Raw genomic sequence first — 25072 nt, forward strand, 5'->3', positions numbered from 1 at the left:
TATTGGAGGGTGGGTATGCTATTCAAAGCGAAATGTTCAAGGTGGTGCAAAGTACACAAATTTTGTTCTAGAGAAACTAACCCTCCCTCAGGATGATCTAATTGCTTGTTATAAGACTATGGATTTTATAGGAATCATAACAGCTAAAAAGAACTCCAGAAAGAAAGTTTCTAAATAGGAGAACTGTATCTAATGCATACAGGACAACATTAATCATCTATTGAAATACATGAGATTAAGAAACGAAGAAAATGCATTTGGAATCAATGCATACAGGAACCGGGGAAAAAAAATGTGTGAGACTGTAAAGACAAGGAAGAAATGAAGATCCCGTGGGTGGCCATTCTAAGTTGTTGCATAAAGAACATGCATACAACACGGAGCCACTCTTTGTCAAATCACTAATCAGTACAAAGAAAAAAAAAATGGTATTTTGTTGCTGTACTTGTTCATTGGGAGCTCATTGGTAGGAAGTATCAAGAAATCTGTATTGGCTTCTTTCCAGCAACTTCTGAGTACCATGATTTCCATGCTTCCACGTAATGGGAGAAGAGGTCTTTCAAAGCTACAACATTATTACAACTATCCATCAGTATATGCACAATAAGTAGAAATAAATACATATTAGACAATTGAATTGGCAAAGAACACCTCAGAAAATCCAATTCAAACTAGCAGGGGTAATACTCTTAGAAACTATGGTATCCATTCCATAACAATTGCTCTTATCATCAACCCAAGTGCACATTTAGTGTAACTTTAAGTAGAATTTCAGCCATAAATCCTATAACCTCAGAGCTTTTGAAATACAGAGTTTTAACTGAAAAACCCTTGAGCATTTTCAAAATTTTGCGACTTATAATAAATAGTGCTTTGAAGTATTAAATGGTATGTTAAAGTTTACTCCTAAAAGTTTCAAAATGCTTTCCCATATAAAGATGTAACAGGAGCCTCTTAAAACTCTTTGGTGAATTACCACAATAGTTTAGCATGTTTTAAAAAAAAGATGTATTCCAAATTAATCAGGACCTCTAAGCACAAAAATGGAGATCAAAAAGATGCAGAACAAATTTAGTGGGAGTATGTAAGTCACCTTCATGGATGAAAGATGACTTCTTGACCTCCTTTTCACTCGGTTTGCTAATGTGAATCTAGATCATAGACAACATACTTAAACTAGTGGGATCTCTACTCGAAAGAATAATTTTCAAATTGCAATGACTCGGGGCCTAGAAGACGCATTTCACTGAACTGTAAAAGAGCAGAAATAATACCTTGGTTTTGATATTGAGGACGATGGGTAGAAGCAAGACTTTCCCAGTCATGAACTCGCTTTACACTGTTATTCTCGGGGGCACCAACTTTGGATACACTGGCAGGAGCGAAAGGACCAAATTGGTAGCTCTTTGAAGTCTGTTTTGAGTCATGTTCTGAATTGCCTCTATCAAGATCATGTACCAAACTGTCAAATTTCCCTTGTTTTTGTACTTTCAGATCCTGGTTTAAATTCGTATCAAATAACGACTCTACTTTGCTCCTCTTAAAACCAATGTTTGTGATATCACTTCCAAACATTCTTTTCCTAGAATCAACCGGAGCTTGCTCATTCTCAGCTTTCCCTCTGCACCCTAACCACCTGAATGCAGGTTTCCTGGTGTCTGTTGTATGGGTCTGCATATCATTCAAGAAACATTTGACCGATAAGCAAATGATGGTGATAGTGCCAAATTCAATTTACTACTTCAGTTAAATTGTACATAACTGAAAAGCTCAAATGTAAACAGGTTTCACTTTCACATCTTGCTCAGCAAAGATTTACAATGATGTTTTACCTTCTCAATCAGTTTCATTGAAGATAACACATTTGCAATATCATATAGACGCCTTACTTTTGCTGCAAAGATCAAACACCATGTTAGTTAAAGAGTTTCAGCTCCATTTCAGTCAGTGGGAAGAATTCAGGAAGCAAAAGACAGAATTTATTACTTCTCATTATTGAAGAATTGTGGGCATCCCCTAGCAATAACTTTGCAGCTTCATCAAGGGAGATCAATTTCGCCTATAGAATCATTTGGAAACAAAGTCATAATTTATTACAAGGCAAATAAATGACAGAAACATAAAAAATAGAAGGATCCTCACATTAGAGCAGACAAAGAGCTTGACAAAATTTTGTGTAAGAAGTGCCAGAGACTTTTCCCTCCGATTATCTGTGAAAAATCATTAAAAGCAGAGTTGCAGTCAAATTTCTAGGATAATCATTAAAAATCATTAAAATTTTGTGTTAATTAACGAAAATTTGTTTACACCAAAACTTATGCTAGGATAATCTCTGACTCAAAAACACTTACAAACATTGCAATCTTAAGTAAACAGAACATAAGCAAACTACAAACAAGAGGGTTCCAAAAAGAAATACCTTTTAGCAAGCATTTGACAGAACTATTAGGGTTTGACTTGTCATTCTGACTTCCAGTACTGGGATTGGAAAGTCTTTCATCATCATCCTCGTCATCTGAAACCTACCCAAAATACAAACAACAATTAAAATTAAAATTAAAATTGCCCAAAACAATTTTCAAAACCCAAATAATTATAGAGAAGGAAAAGCACTTAAAACCCTATAAATTCACATACTTTGGCAAAGTCATTGCCATCAAAGCCACTGGTATTTTCTCTCATACCCTCTTCCTGAAACAGTACCAAACACACAAATCAGAATTCTTTTCCAAATATTTAAGCTTCCAACTATATCTTAGATCAAAACAATTTTAAATAAAATAAAAAACCTTGAGTTCCTTTAAGGCAATCGGGATTGCACCAAACCCTTTCCAGGTATATTGATTCTTGGCCCTTCTTGCAAGAACCTAAAAAATTGAACCATAGAAACACAAAAGCTTTAGTATGGCAAAATTCAATAACTACAAAATAAAGATGATTTTTTTTTTGAATTAGAAGGTGAAAAAATTGAATGAATCTCTCACCCCCACACTCTCCAACACGTTCACAATATCGTATATTCTTCGCCTCTCAACCCCTGCAAAACCCCAAAAATCCATCAGATCCAGACTCCAAATCATATACACACACGTATGTACGTAAGAAACCTTTGTTAAAGATTTTGTGAACCTAATCGAGAGGCGGCATCGTCGAGGCCGATCAAGCGGACGTCGTTGCGATCGTACAAGCTCAAGAAACTGCAAGAGGAAGAAGAATGAGAAATCAAAGAAACAAACTCTTTAAAGACAGAAGAAAATAGAGAGAGAGAGAGAGAGAGAGAGAGTTACTTGGAGCACAAGAGGCCGAGGGACTTTTGCTTTCGGCTGTACGTGTGGTGGCGAGAAGAGGTGTCGGGATCAGTAGAAGAAGAAGGCAAGGGCACCGCCATGGGTGGCGGTTGTGGTTGTTGTGGCGGTGGTGGTGGTGGTGGTTGTTCAGATCTGTGTAGCTGTTGCAACGGCGGAGAATCCGGCGGTGACACTGACGTAGATGAAGGCAAAGACGATGCCATTTGGATCTAAGCGTTTGTGTGTATGTGAGAGAGAGAGAGAAGCAAGTTCAGGCTTTTAAGAGAGAGAGAGGAAGGACCGTTAAGAAAAGGGGGGGAAGAGAAGGGTTTGACGAATGGCGGGGTTCTAATTTTGAAAAAATTTGCGAGCGTTTTGGTTTGGTTTTGGATCCAATAGGGTTTTTATTTTCGCTAGCTTCCGTATCATTGTTTCCTTTCTTTCTCTCTTTTTTTTTTTTTTTTCGTTTTTTCGAATGTTGGAATAAGCGGGAATTTGAATTCGGAGACAGGCGCCTACGAATCTGCTTATGTGAAATACCGGATTTGCCCCCTAATGGGTTTTTTTGAATTTCTTAAGTAGTGGGGCTTTGTTAAAGCCCTTAATCGTTTGGTAATACTATTGCTAATGTTGTTTGTATTTTTTGAAAATATGTGTAAGTGAAAAAGTGTGTAGAAATACTTGTAATGTTGTTTAAATATTGAAAATCGTTGTTCTAGTTACACTACAAAACAACCCCATTACCATTTGCATCAATTGGTTTAAAATTTTACAAAATCGCTTTTTAAAAACTCCAATATCAATTTATTTATTATACATTCTTGCCAATGGCCTTATAACTGAATTAGTACATTCTCATATATAAAGTGTTTGGGGGTCTAAAGGAGAAATGATTCAAACTGCGGTATTAGCAGCATGTTATAATTATTTTTAAGAAAAAAATTTGGTGGTACTTTTCTTCTTCTTCTTCTAGTGGATTGCTATAAAATTGGTTGTAGTGGTTGGATGGTGTTGGGTTGGTGGTTTGAGTGGTTTTCTTCTTCTTCTGGGTTGTTACAGACGTTGGGGAAAGGAGAGTCTCTAATAAGAGCAGTGGTGAGACCAAAAATCATAATAATAATAATAAACTAATGTTATATACAACTACAATAACCATGTATATATACACGGTTAATATAGAAAATGTTTATATTTACACATTTATACACTCACTGACGTGGGTAGTTTTGGGGCAAAATTGTGTAAATTTCACTATTTTTTCTATTTATAAGCACTTATATGACTGTTATCATATAGCGAAAAAGGAAAAATTCTATGAAAAATTAGTACTTTCTTACAAGGGGGGAGCTTGTGTCCAGCGGCCAATGCCACTAGACACGTTGCGATGTGGACACATGTCCACTCTTGGACATGTGCTCGTATCCTAATGTGTCCAGCGGCCAGTGTCACTGGACACGTTGCGATGTGGACACGTGTCTACTCTTGGACACGTGCCCGTATCCTAATGTGTCGGCCACAAGCCATTCCCTTCTTACAATGAGGCCATCTTGTTCTCATGGAGCATTCTTGTGAGCTCCACATAAGTAATTAATTAAGTATTCTGCAAAAGTTTGTTTTGATGCCCTAGTTAAAGAGGAGGAACCATCTAATTGGTTTATTTCTAATGTCATTAGTCATGTTTTTTATTTAACCTCATTATGCATCTAAATTTTCTATTGTTCTTAAAGCTAGATTCTCTTATAATAATTGCAATCTGCCACTTGTGGTTCTGGAAGATCTTAAAAAAATCAATTAAGTCTTCTAACTTTCAAGTTTATTCAATTTAAATATTCCAATAGATTTTATATACATATATATATATATAAATATATATTTTAATCTTATTCTTGTATTATTATCCTATAATTTCTAAGTTAATAAAAATCTTAATTTGATTACAATCCAAATACTTCATCTAATCATTTTATTATTAATTTATCTATAATTTCTAAGTTGCTACAAATTTTAATTTGATTGCTGTGGGGCCCAGCCCAAAATAATGGGCTAATTAAACTACGGGCCCGTCCGAGAAGAATCCTGTCCGAGGAGAAGTCATAGCCCAAACATTATTTAAACCCAATTGCGGTAAAAGAAACCTGTCCGAGGAGTAACTCCTCCTCGGACATTACGAAGTCCGGATCAAGAGCTCGCCCCAACCATTGCAGTTCATCCTCCAAGCATATAAAAAAGAATAAAACCCAAAATATCTTATGGAAAGTTGCCACCACCACATTAAATGTGTCACAACCACTCTCTTGGCCGCATTAAAGAGGAAAAGACTCCTGAACAGTGCTACCTTGGCCACTGCAACTCACAAGGGAGTGATAAGGGTGTCTGATAGGACAGGTGTTCAAGTGGGGGCTTAGATGATCAACAAGTGTAAGGCTCAGATAAGAATGAGAGACCTATATAATGTAGTGGAGTCCCTCAAAGAGAGGGACGAAAAATGTATTATCTGTACCCAGGAAATAGAATCTTCTGTTGGATATCCATTCTTGTGTTTTTGTTTCTGCAATAACATTGTCCATGCATCAGACCGACCAAGTTCACTGAGGCTAAGTTCTTTGACCCATCTTCTACAAAGATTTATTGTGTGCTGCGCCTTGGACCAAGGCCTGATCAGTAGGATTTGGACCAGGAAAATCGTGCAACTACAATTGCAATCTAGATTTTTCATCTAATCTATTTTTTAGACTTAAGAAAAAATAGATATAATATTTTGTTCTTATCTTTTTCCCCTATAATTTATTAAGTTTTACATATTATTGTTTTTATTTTTATTTTTGGTTCTTATCAATTACTTTTAGTGTTTTGGTTGCGCCAAATTTATCAACTACTTTTAATATTTTAATAAAACATACATTACATTCACTTTTTATTTTTCTCTGGATTTCTTCTTCACACACCGTCACTTTTTTTTTCTTTAGATTTCCTCTTCACATGCCACTTATTTTTTGGATTTAGATTTCAGTTTCACACCTCCACAAATTAAATTGACATTAGATTTTTTGTTCATATCAACTTCTTCAATGTGAAGTGTGTGTGTGTATACTTCATAATAAATACTTATCATACATTTTTTCCTCTATTTTCTCTTCTTCTACCTACAATCTTACAGTTATGTATTTGTACTCTATTTTTATTATTATTATTTTTTATCTTATATGAATTTGTGCTTAATGTGGTTAGACGTTATTTTCTATTATTTTATATATCATATATAAAATAATAGATTATAACCCTATATCCTAAGTTTAAGCAAACACAAAATTGAAGGACAACCCCGTAAAAGCACATCTCTAAACACATTGCTTACAAACTAGGACCACTCTCCCACTATTAGCCACTACTTTATCGGTTATTCAAAAAGCCCATTACTATCAATTTTGCAACTTAAGTCACTGGCAAACTTCATTCTCCAAAACTTCTTCTCCCTTGTGAGAAAGAAATAAAAACAGTAAACACACTCTTCAGCTTTTCAAAACTTATTCATATAAGATTAAATCGTACTTTATTTCAACAGATAAATTGTCGATTGGAATTTTAATCTGATATTGTTTTTGCAAGTGGTTATGGCATACTACAATACTACTATTTAAGGGGCTTTCTTTGTTTAGGATCCTTATTTTCGTGATTCAAAAATACCCCTACACCCTAAGTTTAAGCAAACACAAAATTGAAGGACAACCCTGTAAAAATACATCTCTAAAACATTGCTTACAACCTAGGACCACTCTCCTACTATTAGCCGCTACCTAACGGTTATTCAAAAAGCCCGCTATTATAAATTTTGCAACTTAAGTAACAAGCAAACCTCATTCTCTAAAACTTCTTCTCTCCCTGTTAGAAAGAAATAAAAACAGTAAACACACTCTTCAGCTTTTCAAAACTTATTCATATAAGATTAAATCATACTTTATTTCAATAGGTAATTTGTCGATTGAGATTTTAATCTGAATTTTTTTTTTGTAGGTGGTTATAGTGTACTACAATACTACTTTTTAAAGGGCTTCCTTGGTTTGAGATCTTTATTTTTGTGATTCAAAAATACTTCTACACCGTAAGTTTAGGCAAACGCAAAATTGAAGGATAACCCCATAAAAATACATCTCTAAAACATTGCTTACAAACTAAGACCGCTCTCCCACTATTAGCCACTACTTTATTGGTTATTTAGAAACGCCACTACTGTCAATTTTGCAACTTAAGTAACTCGCAAACTTCATTCTCCAAAACTTCTTCTCCCCGTGAAAAAGAAATAAAAACAATAAACACACTTTTCGGATTTTCAAAACTTATTCATATAAGTGATAAAGATTAAATATATAAGTTTTAAAGATTAAATCATACTTTATTTCAATAGCTAAATTCTCGATTGAGATTAAATATATACGTTATAAAGATTAAATCATACTTTATTTCAACAGGTAAATTCTCGATTGGGATTTTAATATGATGTTTTATTTTGCAGATGGTTATGGCATGGTTCAAGTGTACAAGTCATCCTATCAAATCTAGAAGGAATGGTCACGAGAATACAACATAATGGCATTGAAAATTTTATCGGAGTTCTTATCAATGAATCTACAGATCTGGGTACGTTGTCTTTTAATTTGTTCTGTTTCTTCATTTTTGTTATTAAGCACACTATTTATGGACCTTAAATTTACAAATGTTAGTGTGATATTACACTTGCTCACTGTGTTGAGGATGAAAATTTTTATCCAACTGTCCCACCAAATATGATAAATATTGGTAACTTTTTCACTCTTAAATTTCCAGGTTTTGCCTAGATCTGATCTCCAATTAATTTTTTTTTTTTCACTTTTATTGGCGTGCCGTATAGCTCCATAGACTTTTACTAAAATTTATTTGGTTAAATTGCAAATTACACCCCCTAAAGTTGTTAGGAAATTGCCTCAAATTCCAATTGTAACTTAGAAAGTCAATTAGGTTTCTTAGTTGAAGAATGAAAAATTAATTTGGGTTTCCTTGTTGTAGAAGGAAAGACTATTCGTTGGTGTGGAAGGAAGTCTATTCCTTATTAAAGAGGTAATATATTCCTAGTCCAATAGGGAATAGCAAAAGAATCTTATAAATAGACAATGCTACAAAGAATTTGATGGTTTTGGCTTTGGCCTAAGGGTCCTCCCTATGGGGAGAGGGAAAATAGAGTGTGAAACCAAGAGAGAGAAAATGGATTTTCGTTTGGGAGGAACACAAGAGGAAGGAGAGAGTAAGGTGTTGCCGCCTTCGGGAAGACACAAAGAGAGTGTGTGCAAGAGCAAAGAAAGAAGAAGTCGCACAAGAAAAAAAAGAGAGAGAGAGAGAGAGAGAGCAGCAACAAGGATTGTCACACAAGAGAATTGAGAGAATCCCCAAGAGGGAGCTGCTTAGAGAAAAAGAACATAGCCAAGAGAGAGAGCTGTGCGTGGAAAAGAAAATAAAAAGGAGAGAGCAAACTGTTGCCACATTTGAAAGAGATAATTAGTGTGTGTGTGAGAGCAAAAAAAAATAAGAGAGATTTTTCTTTAACTGTGAGACATACACAAGAATTATTGTAATTGATTTGATAATAGTGAAATTATTCGGAATTTGTCCCATGATTTTTTTTTCCTTAAAGAAGAAAGGGTTTTCCACATAAATTTTGTATTCTTATGTGTGATTGTTATTCTGGATTGCTAATATTGTTGATAATATTATTTGGGACCCAACAAAAGTTTAAGATGTTTGGATTTTACACCCTGAAATTTCAGAATTTGGATTTTAAACCTTAATATTTTAAAATTTGGATTTTATCCCCTAAATTTTAAGGGTATTTGAATTTTACTCCCTAAAATTTAAAAGTGTTTGGACTTTATACCCTAAAATAGTAAAGTTTCAGAATTTAGGTGGGTAAAATCCAAACACCTCCAAACTTTAGGGGGCAAAATCCAAATTCTGAAATATCAGGATGTAAAATTCAAATACCTCAAATTTCAGGGAGTAAAATCTAAATTCTAAAACTTCAAGGTGTAAAATCCAAATACCCCCAAACTTTAGGAGTATAGTTTGCCATTTACCTAAATTCTTTTGTTTTGTTTTTTTTTTTGTTTTTGAGCAATTACCGTTTTAAGAGCGTTTACTCAAAGATTTTTTGTGATCGAAAAATGTAGTAACTTTAAAACTATTAATCTTAAAAAAAAAATAAAAAAATAAAAAAAAGAAGAAGAAGAAGAAAAGAAAAGAAAAACAAGTGCCCGCACACTAGCAAAGGCTAATATGAGTGAGGAAAGTTTTATGAGTCATTGTTTCCTGTACTTCTATAATTTCCTTTTCCGAGTGGGAGAAGGTTTGTGCACCGACCTTGTATAATTTTTCTATAAATAAGCAACGAGTAAATAATCTTTAGATCAGTGTGTTAAGATTTAGATAGCAAGAAAATACAAAGATGGATAGTGTAGTAGTGAGGAAAGTATGGAAAGAAAATCTTGTGAAGGAGTTCGAACTCCTCAAGGTAGCATTGAGGAGCCACCGCATGGTGTCAATCGACACAGAGTTTCCTGGTGTTGTGTACCGACCTGCTAACGTCGACGGGCACGACCTCGGAAAACTCCCTCCGAACTGGAACTACCAGGTTATCAGCTATGTAGCACGGGTGCGTTTCGGGACTCGGGTGCGGGTGCGGGTGCGGGTGCGGGACTCGGCAATTTTTGAAAAATGTGGGTGCGGGTGCGGCGGGACTCGGCGATTAAAAAATTATTAAAAATATTTTTATTTATATTTTTAATATATTGCTAAGCATACTTTTTTACATTATACAAATATATACCAAATTTAAGAGCAATAGACAATAGTAGATAATAACTAAAATATGATGTTCATAAATTAAACACAACCCACAAGATTGAAACTAAAACATTTATGATGTTCGGAAATTAGAATACAACTTGCAAGAGATCAGAGCAAGAGAGAGTGAAACGGAATGAGAGAGAGGTAGTGATGAGAGAACTAATGAGAGTGAGGCAGAGAGGTGAGAAACGGTGCGTTCTGTGTGTGTGTGTGTTTTTTTTTTTTTTTTTTTTTAAATATCGGCCGATACGGCCGATATCTGCCGATACGGGCCGATATCTGCCGATACGGCTCCGAGTCGGCCCGATTCAGCCCGAATCGGCCCGAATCGGAGCCGCATCGGCGCGAGTCGGCGCGAAAATCGAGACTGCCACGTGGCATGACTCGGTCGGACGCGGCCGGACGCGCGGGCAACGGCGTCCCTCGCGCGTCGCCGCGTCCGGCCGCGTCCGACGCCGGTGCGGCACCTCAGGTGCCGCGTCCGTGCTTCATAACTCAGAGACAACGTGAACTCCACCAACATTATCCAGTTGGGTCTTGCTCTTTGCGACGACAAAGGTTGTCTTCCTGATTTCGGTACCAAGAGTCAGTACGTGTGGGAGTTCAACTTCAAAGATTTCGACGTCTACAATGATCTCCAGAACCCTGAATCGATCGAGTTGCTTGAGCGCCAAGGAATCGATTTTGATAAGAACTTGAAGGAGGGTATCGACTCTGCCGACTTTGCTGCGTTGATGTTGAAATCTGGGCTGTTGGGCAATCACTCTGCTTTCACTTGGGTCACCTTTCATGGTGCCTATGACATTGCCCACTTGATGAAAATCTTGATTCGGCGACCACTACCGTATGATCTGACGGGGTTTATGATCATGGTGCAGAGCATATTTGGGAAAAGGCTTTTCGACTTGAAGCATATGATGAAGTTTTGTGATGGCCTTTATGGGGGTTTAGAGAAAGTGGCTAACGCATTGGGTGTGCAACGTTTGGCTGGGAGGAGTCACCAGGCTGGTTCGGATACCTTGTTAACTCTGCAGACTTTCAAGAAGTTCTTGGACGTGTACTTTAAAGAACAGAACAATGGTGGACTCGGAGTCAGACATAATGGGCATCTGTTGACAAGGATGCAGTGTGTTCTTCACGGCTTGGAGTTGAATAATGGCTTTCATCAATCGAATAATGCCGGCTTGAAGATAATTAATCCGTTTAGCCATGGCTTTCGTAGGTTAAATCTGAATAGTGCTGGATTGAAGATGATTACTCCGCGTCAATTGAATAGTGCCGGCTTGAAGATGATTAATCCGTTTAGTCATGGCTTTCATGTGATTAATCTGAATTTGTGCAGACAAACATCTGCAATATGTAATTGATTTTCATTCAAAAAGTTTTTTTGATTATTCTTTTCTGTGTTTTTGGTTTATAATGTCAATACAGGGTTAAATCTTTTTTCGTTTCAATTTGTTTAATTTTATTTTGTTTTTCTGGTTCTTGATTTTAATATGGGTGCAAACCTGGGTCAATATCTATTATAACACATGACTATCAAAATAACATCGCTATGAATTATTCTTGCCTGGGTACGAAAGAATTACTCAGCAGACGGTAATCAAATGGGAACAATTTGCAAATTGTTACACCTCTTTAAGACATTGGAGTAGCTATAGGAAGTCGCATCCACTTTCCCTACACCTAAACAATGTTTTGATTGTGAACCAAATGGTCACTGCACATAGTATGTATTAAGTAAAGTGAAAAGAGGAGAGAATCAATATACGGATATTTACAAGAAAAAATGAAATGATTCCACATTCTGCAGCGTATGAAATTCTATATACAAGGTGTTCATCTAGAACTTGTTTCAATTTTTAAAAGAAACCAAAAAAAGAAAAAGAAAAAAAGACACTATCCTCAATTGTATCGCAAGGCAGAAGCATGGACCTAAAAACACTTCCATAGAGAATGACTTTCATGTATGATCAAAACCAGTTCAAATGCTTTGGTATTAGTAACTATACCTATAGCTAACACCTGAACCTTTGGGCTAAAAAAGGAATTCCCTTTGATAAATGGTTCTACTAGGTGCCAGCAGATTCACAGACGGCCCCAACTTTCAAATGAACAAAAAATTACTATGTCAGTCAGCAACGATTTGAGACCACCATAATCCATGATGCTCATTTTCCTCCCTAAAGGAGCCAAAGCTGTGCATCATCCAGCCCCCTCTTGCAACAAATGAGTTAACATCAAAACCAAAGAGCAATCTGATTGCTGAAGTATGTTCACTCTATCACGAAAAGGAAAAGACGATCCAAGAAAGCATCCTATTCCAACACAGCCCTATCCACACCTTTTCTTCTCAACCCTACAACAGTGCATGTATTTCAAGCGGTGTCTTGGAAAGAAACTTGAATTTCGGAACCACACCTTGGCTTGATAACTGATGCAGTGGCCAAGCCCTGAAGCAATTTCACAACATCCACAGTATCATCAAGATAGTACCTAGCTTTGCTTGGTTTTTGGCCAACCGTACATGCAAAGATCTCTGGTGCTGCAGGGAGACATGATTCATTAGCTATGCTTGATATGCTTTCAAACATGTCCTCATCAGATCTATCATCCCCAATGCACATCACAAAATCAGGTTGTTTCCCACTACTAATCATGGCAGAGAGAACTTTCTCTGCAACTAGCCCTTTAGTAACTCCCTGCAATGTGGATGCCAATGTTAGACACTCCAAAAACCAACCAGGAACAGGGACACAGAAGAGAGAGAGAAAACATGCATACCTGTGGCTTTACTTCAACAATATGTTGGCCCCTCTTAACAACTACAGGCTCATTTGCTAGTACATTTTCAAGATGGTCCAAAAGCTCCTTGGCCTGGCAAGTCCCAAAGTCAGGATCAGCATCTTGATGGTGCCACACCAAGGCACTCTCCTTGGCCTCTATATTGGAGCCATCAGTTGTCTCCGTGTACGATCTCATTACAGGTTCTGCAATCCTTTTCCAATCAAAATCTGTGCCTATGGGATTTGTTTCCCAATTTGATGTCCTACTCCACCTAGAATTTGAATCATAGTAAATATGAAATTAATACTTGTTGCTAATTATCTGAAAAACATCATTTTGATAAAGGGACAGCACATTCAATGCACTTGAAAATCCCCTTTATTAAATGGAACTCCTATTTCATGTAGGAAAATGTATTAGAAACGAAAACTACAAATTAGCACCCATAATTATGAAAATATAACATACCTTATGAAGTATCCATGCTCAGCCGCAAGACCAAGATTCGCACATTGAGCAAACCATTCATTAAGTGAGTCTTTCCCTCTACCACTAACTATGAACACTGTGTTCTTAGGGTCATCACACAGGTTGTTCAGAACAGAAATAACTTCAGGGGATGGGGTTTTAACAATTGAAGCTTGGGGCACTACTGTACCATCATAATCCAAAAATATTGCTCTTCTATTCGTCCTCCTATATGCAGAGACAATGTGATCAATAGAAAGCTTCCGGAAACTTGGGGAGAGGGATAAAACTCTAAAACCCAGACCAAATCCAAGGCCCCAACAACGTTTTCTGTAGTGATCTTTGCATGCTCGATCCAAATCTTGCACAAAAGCACGGGACCAATAAGCCACATCATGAGTGCTAATATAGCGAAAGTGTTTCTCGTGCCGCAACTGCTTCTCTAAATCAGGCATCATGATTGCCGAATACAGTGCATTGGCTACAGCACCAGTATCCCATGGGTTCACCTTAATTGCCCCACTTAGCGATGGTGAGCATCCTATGAACTCTGAAACAACAAGCATACTAGCACGACAAGAAGCAGAGGCAGTTCCCAGAGCTTCATCCATTTTTGGAGTCCCTTGCCTACAAACAGTATACTTGTATGGGACTAGATTCATACCATCCCTCACAGCATTTACAATGCAACATTCTGCCAAAGCATAATAGGCAGTCTTCTCATAGGTAGGGACCTTACGGTCAATTAGAATAACCGGTTCATAGCCTGGAAAACCAAAATCCTCATTTATCCTTCTGGTAGTCATATATGTCTCCCTTTTTGCTTCTTGGACATCTTTCCCTGTGCTCCTTGCAGGATTTATAATTTGCACCAGGACAAGTTTGCCCCGTAACTCTTCATGCTGCTGCAAAAGCTGTTCCATGGCTAATAATTTTAGACTGATGCCTTTGAATATGTCCATGTCATCGGCACCAAGAATTATTTTTTTCCCCTTGAATTGTTTCTGGATCTCTTTGGCCTTCATGGAAGAAGATGGGTGATTCAATGCAGATTCAAGTTGACCCATATGAATCCCCACAGCCAAAATTTTGATATAGACAGTGCGTCCAAAATATTCAATTCCAATGTGGCCCCGCTTAGATTCAAACACCAAGCCCATCAGTCTACTGCAACAAGATAGAAAGTGGCGAGCATAATCGTATGTATGAAAACCAATCAAATCAGCATTAAGCAATGCTTTCATGATTTCTTCCCTGACTGGCAGAGTCCTGTAGATTTCTGATGAGGGAAATGGGCTATGGAGGAAGAAGCCAAGCTTGACTCGATTGAAAGCCTTTCTCAAAAATGTAGGGAGAACCATGAGGTGATAGTCATGAACCCATACAAAATCATATTCCGGATTGATCACCTCCAGAACCTTGTCTGCAAATATTTTATTAGCAGAAACATATGCCTGCCAAAGCATCCGGTCAAAGCCATTGCCATGGTCTGGGCAAATAGGCAGCATGTAGTGAAAAAGGGTCCACAAATATTGTTTACAGAATCCATGATAGAATTTCTTTTGAAGGTCAGGAGGAAGGAATGTGGGCACACAATTAAAATCCTCCAGCAGTTTCTGGGAAACTTCTTCTTGCTCACTTGCATCTACATCAACCTTCAAAGATCCCACATATACAACATCACTGTTAGATGAGAAACCATCCTTAAGCTGTAAATAAAGTGCATCCTCATCAAAACTAAAGCACCATCTGCCAGATTCTGGATCCTTTTGAGCATGAAGAGGGAGAAAATTTGCCACTATTATTATTTTTTGACGGGTTTTAGGGGAAAGAACATCTAAATCTCCACTACTATCTACATCTGGAATCATTCCAGGAGCAGTCAACACCCGTGGAAGTGGTCTAGGAGTTTGAGGGAAACTCAACATATCCGCAGATGACAATTCCAGCAAACTTATGCGAGAAGACCTTGACACCATGATTGCCTGTAGGTGTTCATATATCTGTTATTTAAATTTTCAAATGCAGAACAATGAAGGGAAGATGCCCTTCCCGCCAAAAATATCGCAATGGATTAATCCAAATTAAAGAAAACCAAATACCTGCAGGAAGGCAGCAAAAGACCGTTATAACCACCCTATAAAGGACAATGCCCAGCATGGAACTATGCAATAAAATAAGCTTCCGTAAAAATCCACCATTCAATAATTACAATGGAGCAATAAATCTTTCATTTCTTATCAACTACTGGTTGAAATCTATGTATCAGGATTTTTTTTCCTATTAGAAATGCTATATACTGCTTTCTGTGAATGTTTCTCCACCAGCAAAAGTCATTCAAACAGTCAAACTCACTAAAGAAGAAAATTTCACATGATTCTACTATAGGATGAATAACAATTTTCAAATATGTTCCCTACCGCAAATGATTAGAGCTCTAAGTCTGGCACATCCCCAACTAGGAACATCAAATGTAAGTGCACTTAGAATGTATTTTATCAGCTATATATGTAGTTATTAAAAATGCAGGTGCCTCTTAGACAGGGAGCTTATGCCTGCTTCAAACTATGAAGCAATTGAAAAAAAAAGGTCCCAAACCATAGTGAGGATAGAAGAAAGACATGCCTAGCTGCTATTTACAAGCAAACAAACCTGCATCAAACTAAGCAGAAAAGAGAAAAGACAATCAGGATAAATAAAAGAAACCCAAAGGCAGAGCCTTGAATTCTTTCTAAAGTATAGACACCATAGAAAGGCACAATTGATCTTGCCTACAATACCCTCAGATATCAAATTATTTTTTATAAACAATTTCTATTCCATACAAATCTAACACCATTTTCAATTATACATGAAATATCCTTCGATGCTTAATTGCAGATCAAGGTTGTCAAAAAGAGCTATATGATCTTATGCTTTCATATGCTGAAATGACACAGTTATACAGCCTACCTTGTTTCTTAAGATAACCATTGCATACATGAGGTGCACATGTTAAAATAGGAGTAAAGACAGGAAAAATAAAAGACAAAATGTGTAGTTACAGAATGAACATGAATAAGCAGATAAAAAAATGTCAAGAGGGATACTACAGCCACAGCTTAAATAATATTGAAATTTACAATGATTAAAATTTTCAAGTCATATCTTAATTTCCATCATATCCTATAGAGAAAAGAGCTGCATTCATGTATCCACAATTAGCAGAAAACAACAAAGAGCTAAATGTTCTGACATAATTTCAAATATCTGAATGCTCAAAGACCATCTAGAGGTGACTTCTTTGCAGAGACCCATCCAAGAGGTGACTATTCATGTGAACTCAATTTATATCATGCAAGGTTTAACTAACAACAAAGGGAAGAAAATGTAGATAGAGAAACAGACAAAAACATGTATATACAATTATACAGGTAACAAGGGAAGGACTATGTTTCATTGGTTTATATGAATATAGTCATTGTATATACTTATCAACAAAAAAAAAAAAAAATGAATATAGTCATTGTATATACTTATCAACAAAAAAAAAATATGAATATAGTCATTGTATATACTTACCAAAAAGTCCTTTATAATAATTCTGACCTACTTGTTAAAACGTATGAATACAATTACTAGAAGTTCAGGACAAGTTTTATGAAGCCAGCGGAATGGAAAGGAATATTCTATGAAACAAAATTTATGAAGCTTGTAGAATGGAAAAGAATATTCTTGAATTGATTTTTTTAATATAAAATAAAAAATTAAAGTATATTGTATCAATATACTACTTAATAGATACACATCCCTTTGCTTCCACCAAGACCGTTATTAAATCACCTTATCTGATCTTCTAATAATGGAATAGGGATATGCTCAATTTAACAAATCAGATTTGACATAAGTGGTTAATAAATTAGATTTGGATAATGATGAAGTTCTTACTTACATTCATATATATAAGACATTTTTCCTATGGATAGGTTTATTTTAACAGATTTTAGGAGGTCACCATTTGTCTTTAGCTCCTTGAAATTATTATTGATTCATCACTAAATCAGCTTATCTGGTTACTAATAATGGACAAAGCGGAATAATCTTCAATTAATGTAATAAATAATAGCTTCTTGGCCATACATTGGTTCATCCTTATCTTCAACAGTAATGGAAATTTTTTACTAGAAATAGTATAATAAAACTCAAAAACCATTGCTCTAACCAGATTTAGTATTCCAAAATATTCACATGCAATTTGTATATTTGAGCAGAAAAATATTTCATTGATAAAATTATCCCGATATTATTTTTCTTCAAGACTCCATTTTTCTTGACCCTTCATCCTTATCCACTGTGCTAAAGAATAACTCTCATGCCCCTTGACCTTTCTTTAAAGACATATCCATCCATCCATCCATACATACATACATACATACATAAACATACAGAAATAACATCCATGGAACCAAAAGAACAAAAAGAAAGAGAGAGAATCATGTAACCAAACAAAAGCTAGCAGAATTGGCATTATGAAACCATAGAACCATGAGAAGTTTCAGCAAAAAATTGAAATGCCAACAAGGCAACAATCCCACGTGGAGAGAGAGAGAGAGAGAGATTACCAGAATAGAAACCAAGCTGATCCAACAATAGAGCTTCTAGTTAAGCGGTGTGTAACAGTAAAGATCTATTTTTCTGCAAAGAAAAACCATACCCAACAAAAGAAAAAATCCAGATAAGCAATGCAAGTTATGTTTGGTTGGCAAGAAACCCAAGAAAAGATAAAAAAAGAAAACTCTGCAATCTCACAGACAGAAGAAAACCCAAGTTCTCATCTTTTACATTTCCAAGAGCCAAAAAGCAAAGAAACCAATGTGAACAAACTTACCAACAGAAAAAAAAAAGTACAGAAACGAAATACTCCATCAGAGAAAAAAAAGAAAAGAAGAGAGAAAGAACGTTTAGTGTATGATGTTAGGTTCGAAACTGGTGAGATTTGTGAGGAGCTTTTATGGGTTCGAAACTGACTTGAAAAAAAAAATAAAAAGTGTGAAAAAAATAATACTATTTATATATTTTGTAGGTTCCGTTTGGAATGGTGTTTGTTTGTACATTTGTTAATTTGATAAATTGTTCGTTCAACAAAGGAAGCTCTTAGATTAGATAAAATCGTAGAAAGTCAAAAAAAGAAAGATATATATGAATGAGAGAGAGAGAGAGCGAGTGCGAGTGTTACAGTTGGATTGCAACCATGGTTGGTCTTACGTTATAGTCTTGTGGATTTGGTCACCCACAAATACCCCTCACTTTCAACTTTATTAGGTGTGTACCCTTATTCGTTTCCTAACTTTTGATACATGTGTTTTTTTTATATCATATTTTGGGAAAACTTGGGTGATGGGCTCAATAATTTGTAGGCTAGTATTTTTTACACACATATTTATGCATATGATACACACGGTTTTCAAAAAAAAAGTCCAAGTTGGAACTTTTTTTCTGAAATGTGTGTATACTATGTGCATTAAATGATATGCATTAGACATTTTTCTAATGTAAAAGACATATTGTAAATCCAAAAATTTTATATGTTTCATCCTTCAATTATTAGTTCATAGGATTTTCAAGATATTTTATAAACTTTCCTCCAAAAACAACAAAAGGGGTATCTCATAGTTAGGGAGATAAATAGTTTGACTAAAAAAATCTTGGATACCACGTTTAAAATAATAAAAATGTGTTATTTATACTGCTTTATCCTTTATGACCTCATATAAATCAATAAGTCTTGTTAAGAAAGCAAAATTTGACAACTTTGAGGTGATACTTTTTTTTTTAAGTTGCTGAATTGATATGTTGTGAACTTGTGATCCCAATGTCGTCATTTACAAAAAAAATTATTTATCATGTTGAATTAGCACCATTCACATTCATTATCAATCAATTTGTAAGTGTTTTGTGCTAAAAATTGTAGTAATTTCAATGTTTTCCTATGATAAAAATAAAAGTGCTATTAGTAGGACCTGTTTAAAAATGATATTTAATCAATTATAACTCACTCTAACAAATTGTGAAAGATGTGCTATCACCTTTAACATTTTAATGAAATTAAAAAAAAAAAAAAAAAAAAAAAAAAAAAAAAAAAACTATAACATTTGGAAATTATAACAAGAGGTGATAATTTTTTCTTCAATACTATGTCTTTCTAAATGCAATTTTTTTTTAAAAGCAGTTTATCTTTTATTTAAGTGTTACTTTTGATGGCTTCATTTGGAAATCAGGACACATGTCATCCTTGCAATGCAAAGGGTGTGATGTCCCATTTCTAATTTAAGAAATCGGTTAAATAGGAAATAAAGATAAAGAGTAGGAGTAAAGAAGATCATTCATAGGTTAGTTTTCTAACACCCCAAAAAAATATCATAGGTTATTTAAAAAACACACACACACAAATGAAGAATACTTTTTTTTTTGAGAAAGACAAATGAAGAATACTTGAATGGAAAATTTGGCAACATGTCATTGGCTAAGAAGAAGGGGTTAAATATGTAATTCAATATGATTAATAGTCAACCCATGACTAAAAAAATTAGGTTAACCTCAATCCTCCAATAGATTGTTTTGTACCTAAAACCTAATTCTTTAGGCAACAAAGAAAGACTTCATTATTACCATAAAGAATATTATCCTTCAATCCTGTTCTTGCCCTACCAATCTTTTATGTGCTATTATTACTTTGTAGGTAGAAATAATATTTATTGACTGTCTCTTGGTTTCTTAAAAAAATAGGTAATGAATGAAAGTTGAAAATCCCCGGTGTACTCTGCATGTCTGCCTACGGATAAACATAAACATAAATTGTGTGCCCACAACTATCATTGTGAATCTCCCCTGTTTTTTTATGTTTTTCGAATTTCTCAATTTTTCAATTCTTTAAACTATCAAAACAAATATGAGTATAATAAAATAATAATCAATAGCTTTTCCTTGGAGGGAAAGACTTTTGAGACTAATAAAATTCATGAGTTTGTAAAATATCAATTGATACGAGTAAATTGAATTAGCTTTGATTTTCTGGTAGTAGATTGATATTAAAAGGCTGAGTTCCTTTAGTTACTACCATTTTTTTTTTTTTTTGTTGCTTCGAATTTTGCTTGTTAAATATAAATAAAAACGTGAGTGTAAATTTTTAATATCAAAACAACTATACAAAACTCCAAAGAGCGTTGTAAATTGTAACTCAATTGATATTTCATAGTGTTTTTAATTGAAACATTTAGGAATTAGGACTAAAACTCTCCCTTCTCAACTGTCAATTAAAAATAAAATAAAAACTATACAAATCACACTAATTATAATTATATATGTGTCATTGTATGGTTGAACAAAAACTTCTGCAACATGGGTAATAGCCTTCTACCCTTTACTCTCAACATTTTTAGCTGCAACTGCAGTGGATTAGAATGAGAGCAATAACCAACTCATTATTCCATTTTATACTCCACTATTCACAGTACGTTACACATTCATTTTCCCCCTTTTTATAGTGATCTAAGTTTAAAATGGAAAAATAAAAATAAAACACATGACATGCTTTAGTTGGTCGAATATAATTGAAACATTAAAAATGGAACATATGATTTTTATTCACGAAACCCTAATCCATAGAAGGCAATAATTGATGTTAGCCTTTACAATAAAACATGTATCAGACCCCCACTAGAATAATAAGCCTCGCTCTCGTGTAATAAAATGTACCAAGTATAGTAACCGATAATTGATAACGTATAAATAAGTGGGCTACTTGATTTGCTATCTTTACTTGTATTATAGTCCAACCAACGGCACCTTATGAACACAAAAATTAATATCTATTTGGTGATTAAAAGCTTTCCTCTCGGCACACAATTAGCTCTATTTGCTATAACGTGCTCATATGCTATGGAACCCACAGGTTGTGAGAGGTCTAAATACGCCCAATACATAAGATAAATTCTCTCAATTCTGTCGATTTTACCCGTTCCATACTAAAAAATAAAATAATAATTTATATGTGTGTTATAGCTCATACTCTAGTCAAGTATTTATTATTCTTTAATATATGTTTTTAGGACACTTGTTGATTGGACCCATCTTAGAATGAATTGATAATAAATTTGGATAATAATCCTATGAACGTACACTTAATAATTGAGTTTTTGGCTATTGAGAACCCATATGGATACGGCAAAATATAAGAGAGTGTGGGTTACGTAGAGAATAATAAGGGCAATAAAGGGTCAATATGAGCTGTAACCCAATCATGACCAGCTTGGTGAAATGCAACAAATTAGTAGTTTGACTAAAACGCCTATAATGCAAGGAGAGAGAGAGATAATAAAAAGTTAGTGGAAACCACATTTATTTTGGTAGGATAGAAAAAGTGCACGCGGCTGCTCGACCACGTTATTTCATAATCTGTCATCCATTTTGGATAATCCTTACGCATTTACTTACTTCCTTTTTACCTTATCAACCAAAATTGTGATTATAATTTAACAAAAAAATGTTACGTTCATATTATTTTTACCAAAATAAATTGATGATTAATTGTTATTTACTGTTACTAATGGATAAAATATTATTTTAATAGTTAATTCGAATTAAAAACATGTAACATTTTGTCACTTAAAATTTAATATGAAAATATTATAAATGTAGCATTTATTTTTAATCTAATCTTTTTGTGCCGACCAAGCAAACCTGTGTAAGTTTGCAACCCATGATTAAGATGGTAAGATTAAAAAAAAAAGTAAAAATAAATAATTAAAAAAAAAAAGGTTTGTCTCTTTCTTTTATTCGTTTTGGATAAGTATAAACAATAGTGTTGACATCTCTTACCTTATTAAATTGTTATAATTTGAAACTTTTAACTGTTTGCCAGTGACATAATGAGACGTAGAAGTTATTAATTCATTGTTTTTTGGCCATTCTCTTATTCTTTCTCCATCTTAATAGATAAATAATAGTACTACTTAGAGTTCTTTTACGTTTCTTCTTTAAAAAAAAAAAAAAAAAATCCTTTTACGTTACATACATACATTAGCAATGCAAGGGTCAAAATGTAGAGTATACATGTGAAAGTAATTTTATAATGCATAAAACCTACCTCATGATTTGTAATCCGACTTATGCAAGTTAATACTATAAACCTTATTAATAATTTAATTTTAATTTTAATTCATAAAACCTACCCAATGATTTGTAATTGTTTACTCAAAAAACAAAAAAAAATAGGGATGTTTATCCCACATTGATTGTGTGTGTCTAGTGTCCGCTATTTATAACCCCGATCTACAACTACAAAGGTTAGGACTTTTTGTAGTTGTACTCTAGTTATATAATGTATTATAAACCCGATTTAAAATACTAATATTACTATTTTCGTGTGCATTCTAATAAGTATTACTGTTTATTTAAAAAAAAAAAGTAAAGATGTTTATCTCACATTGGTTGTATGTATCTAGTGTTTGCTGTTTATAACTCCAGTCTACAACTACAAAAATTAGGCCCTTTTATAATTGTACTTTGGTTATGTGATGTATTATATACCCGATTTAAAATACTAATATTACTATTTTCGTGTGTGTTCTAACAAGTATTACGTTTACTAGTTTCTAAAAAAAAAAAAAAAAAGTATTACTGTTTACTAAAAAAAAAAAAAAAACTCATGCAAGTTAATATTATGGAATTAAAATTATTAATAAGGTTTTTTTTTTTTCTTTGCGAAATTCTCTTCCAATTTGAGACATTAAAAACTATTAATATTTATGAAAAAAAAAGTAAGATAATTTTGAAATATCTAGAAAAATATGCCGTTCCTTGTAATTGGTAACTTACTATTATAACCTATACAAATTTGGCAATAGGCAAAATTTAGATAGTTGGACACCTTAATTAAGGTCAATCATGTAGTGCCATTGGTCAATGTAATAATTTTATCTTTTCTCAATGATAATTAAATTTAAATTAATGGGTCATGTTCAGGGATGCTTTTAAGGTAATTGTTAATAAAACATAATAGGAAAGTTTTGACACTATTTTTATGAAAAATATAAAAAAATGTCAACAATATTTATTGTTTTATTATTCTTTCAATAAAATATTTCTAAATATAGTTCCTAAACCAATGACTAAGGGCATTGGTTAACATTTTCCTTCATTTATTGCCTAATAGGACAACGTTAATGAATTTAATTTGGAAACTTAAGACACAATGCCTTAAAAACTGTACCTACATTTTATTACTTGTAATAATAATATTTATCAAACTATTTTTTTAAGAAAGATTCAATTTATGGGATCCACTTTTGATAAATGTTTCTTATCATTCAATCAAGACACTGATTGATTTTAATGTAAGCGATGGATTAAACTCATTTAACAATAAAAAATTTTACCAATAGAATCAACTAAAACTCACATACTTTTCAAAATATATGACATAAAACGGAACACAATTAAATTAATTATACAAATTTTAAATTAAAAATATCTTTCACCCTCAAAATCCACCTAAAAAAAAGTCTTAGGTAGGGAAAAAAAAAATTGATAGGAAGACCATGGCAAAAATGTAATAATGATGAAAAGGAGGTCCCTAATGGAATTGTGCAATTCGATGTGGATAAAATCAAGGAGACAAGGATCTTTAAATGCCTTTTCCTTCCTTTACCCTCATAGCTCCTTCCATTTTCCTCATCCTTAAATTTTAATTCCAACATTATCCCTTTTACTTTTCCTTTTCCTTTTGCTTCCACAATCTCGTACGGCCTTTTCAGTTTTTCACACTTGAGACCAATTCCCCTTTAACTTTGACAACTCATAACGCACTTGTTTCATTTTTGTTGGATATTGCACACCACGTCAGCATGTCATTCAGATATTTTAACTAATATTTTATGAGTAAGTCTAGTACCACAATTAGTTTTACAATTTTACCACAATTTTACCATGCAACAACTCTTGAGTGGTAGAATCATGAACTCACATATACCCACTATTTTATTTCTACCATTTACAAATCTTCATGTAGGTAAATTATAGTAAAAGTTGTGAAAATTATTGTGATAATAAACCTACTTATTATATATATATATATATATACACTAATTCTTTAAGTACAAGTTAAAAAAAACTACCATTAGTACTTCTTCCTTCATTATATGTATTCTTATTTCAAGAAGAAAGGAAAGACATGTCAAATCCATGACATGTGTCAAATCCATGACATGTAGCGAAGAAATTAATAAGTATCAATGTCATTCCATTTACTCAATCTCATTCTATGATATTCGTATTTATAGATTTTGTTAATTAATGTTTTAAAAATATTTGTTTAGTAATTTTTTTTTTTTTTAAGTTATTGGAAAAGGAAAAAAAAAATTGACATTTTGACTGTTTTTTATATTTTTTATAAAAAGTAATATCAATTTTTTTTTTTAAATTATCCATTAACAAATGTTTGAAGAGCATCTATTAATCAAATCATTGATATAATATTTAACTTTTTATGAAAGTATATTATTTAACTATTTTATTCTAAATCTTGAAAAGTTAAATAGTAAAACATTAGGTCTATTTTAATTATCTTTTTATATTTTTATAATTTGATTGTAGGGGAATGAGTAATTTAAATTTTAGATATC

General features: G+C 33.8%; 4 protein-coding genes across 9 annotated transcripts in view; 2 read left to right on the forward strand and 2 right to left on the reverse strand.

Annotated features, from left to right (window-relative positions):
- LOC126701629 (alpha-N-acetylglucosaminidase-like) overlaps positions 1 to 470 on the forward strand; it is a 66041-nt gene extending 65571 nt beyond the window's left edge. The window contains exon 19 of the mRNA XM_050399910.1: positions 373 to 470. Coding sequence (XP_050255867.1) covers positions 373 to 470 — 98 coding nt within the window. The remainder of the gene's footprint in view (positions 1 to 372) is intronic.
- On the reverse strand, positions 145 to 3685 carry LOC126701632 (E2F transcription factor-like E2FE). 2 transcript variants are annotated; one of them, XM_050399913.1, is made up of 12 exons: positions 3288 to 3685; positions 3130 to 3197; positions 2985 to 3037; positions 2790 to 2867; positions 2638 to 2691; positions 2420 to 2522; positions 2143 to 2210; positions 1987 to 2059; positions 1833 to 1894; positions 1275 to 1671; positions 1094 to 1151; positions 145 to 565 (listed from the first exon to the last, which is right to left on the reverse strand). In XM_050399913.1, the coding sequence occupies exons 1-11, from the start codon at positions 3509 to 3511 to the stop codon at positions 1141 to 1143; spliced, it is 1191 nt and encodes a 396-aa protein (XP_050255870.1). In that variant the 5' UTR covers positions 3512 to 3685; the 3' UTR covers positions 145 to 565; positions 1094 to 1140. The 2 variants fall into 2 exon arrangements, with proteins under 2 accessions (XP_050255870.1, XP_050255869.1); XM_050399912.1 differs by lacking the exon at positions 1094 to 1151 and having other exon boundaries at positions 3288 to 3680.
- Positions 3686 to 9756: 6071 nt separating this feature from the next.
- Positions 9757 to 11524, forward strand: LOC126704228 (probable CCR4-associated factor 1 homolog 11). Its single transcript, XM_050403245.1, has 2 exons — positions 9757 to 9963; positions 10688 to 11524. The coding sequence occupies exons 1-2, from the start codon at positions 9757 to 9759 to the stop codon at positions 11522 to 11524; spliced, it is 1044 nt and encodes a 347-aa protein (XP_050259202.1).
- Positions 11525 to 11933: 409 nt separating this feature from the next.
- On the reverse strand, positions 11934 to 18514 carry LOC126701449 (probable alpha,alpha-trehalose-phosphate synthase [UDP-forming] 9). Of its 5 annotated transcripts, XM_050399561.1 has the most exons (6): positions 18280 to 18514; positions 18014 to 18086; positions 15515 to 15576; positions 13413 to 15397; positions 12942 to 13215; positions 11934 to 12859 (listed from the first exon to the last, which is right to left on the reverse strand). In XM_050399561.1, exons 4-6 carry the CDS (start codon positions 15389 to 15391, stop codon positions 12536 to 12538), a joined length of 2577 nt encoding a protein of 858 aa, XP_050255518.1. In that variant the 5' UTR covers positions 15392 to 15397; positions 15515 to 15576; positions 18014 to 18086; positions 18280 to 18514; the 3' UTR covers positions 11934 to 12535. The 5 variants fall into 5 exon arrangements, with proteins under 5 accessions (XP_050255518.1, XP_050255516.1, XP_050255514.1 ...); XM_050399559.1 differs by lacking the exon at positions 15515 to 15576; XM_050399557.1 differs by lacking the exon at positions 15515 to 15576 and having other exon boundaries at positions 13413 to 15514; positions 18280 to 18513.
- Positions 18515 to 25072: the final 6558 nt, after the last annotated feature.

Source organism: Quercus robur, chromosome 10, assembly GCF_932294415.1.
Source record: "Quercus robur chromosome 10, dhQueRobu3.1, whole genome shotgun sequence".
In the NCBI taxonomy this organism is placed as follows: domain Eukaryota; kingdom Viridiplantae; phylum Streptophyta; class Magnoliopsida; order Fagales; family Fagaceae; genus Quercus; species Quercus robur.

Coding starts and splice junctions, on each gene's coding strand:
- LOC126701449 (XM_050399559.1), bottom strand. CDS start 15,391: ATGGTGTCAAGGTCTTCTCGCATAAGTTTGCTGGAATTGTCATCTGCG. Junction 13,216..13,412: donor GAGCATGGATACTTCATAAG/GTATGTTATATT, acceptor TTCAAATTCTAG/GTGGAGTAGGACATCAAATT. Junction 12,860..12,941: donor TTGTTGAAGTAAAGCCACAG/GTATGCATGTTT, acceptor TCCACATTGCAG/GGAGTTACTAAAGGGCTAGT.
- LOC126701632 (XM_050399912.1), bottom strand. CDS start 3,511: ATGGCATCGTCTTTGCCTTCATCTACGTCAGTGTCACCGCCGGATTCT. Junction 3,038..3,129: donor CGATGCCGCCTCTCGATTAG/GTTCACAAAATC, acceptor GGGGTTTTGCAG/GGGTTGAGAGGCGAAGAATA. Junction 1,672..1,832: donor CAATGAAACTGATTGAGAAG/GTAAAACATCAT, acceptor AATGATATGCAG/ACCCATACAACAGACACCAG.
- LOC126704228 (XM_050403245.1), top strand. CDS start 9,757: ATGGATAGTGTAGTAGTGAGGAAAGTATGGAAAGAAAATCTTGTGAAG. Junction 9,964..10,687: donor TTATCAGCTATGTAGCACGG/GTGCGTTTCGGG, acceptor AACATTATCCAG/TTGGGTCTTGCTCTTTGCGA.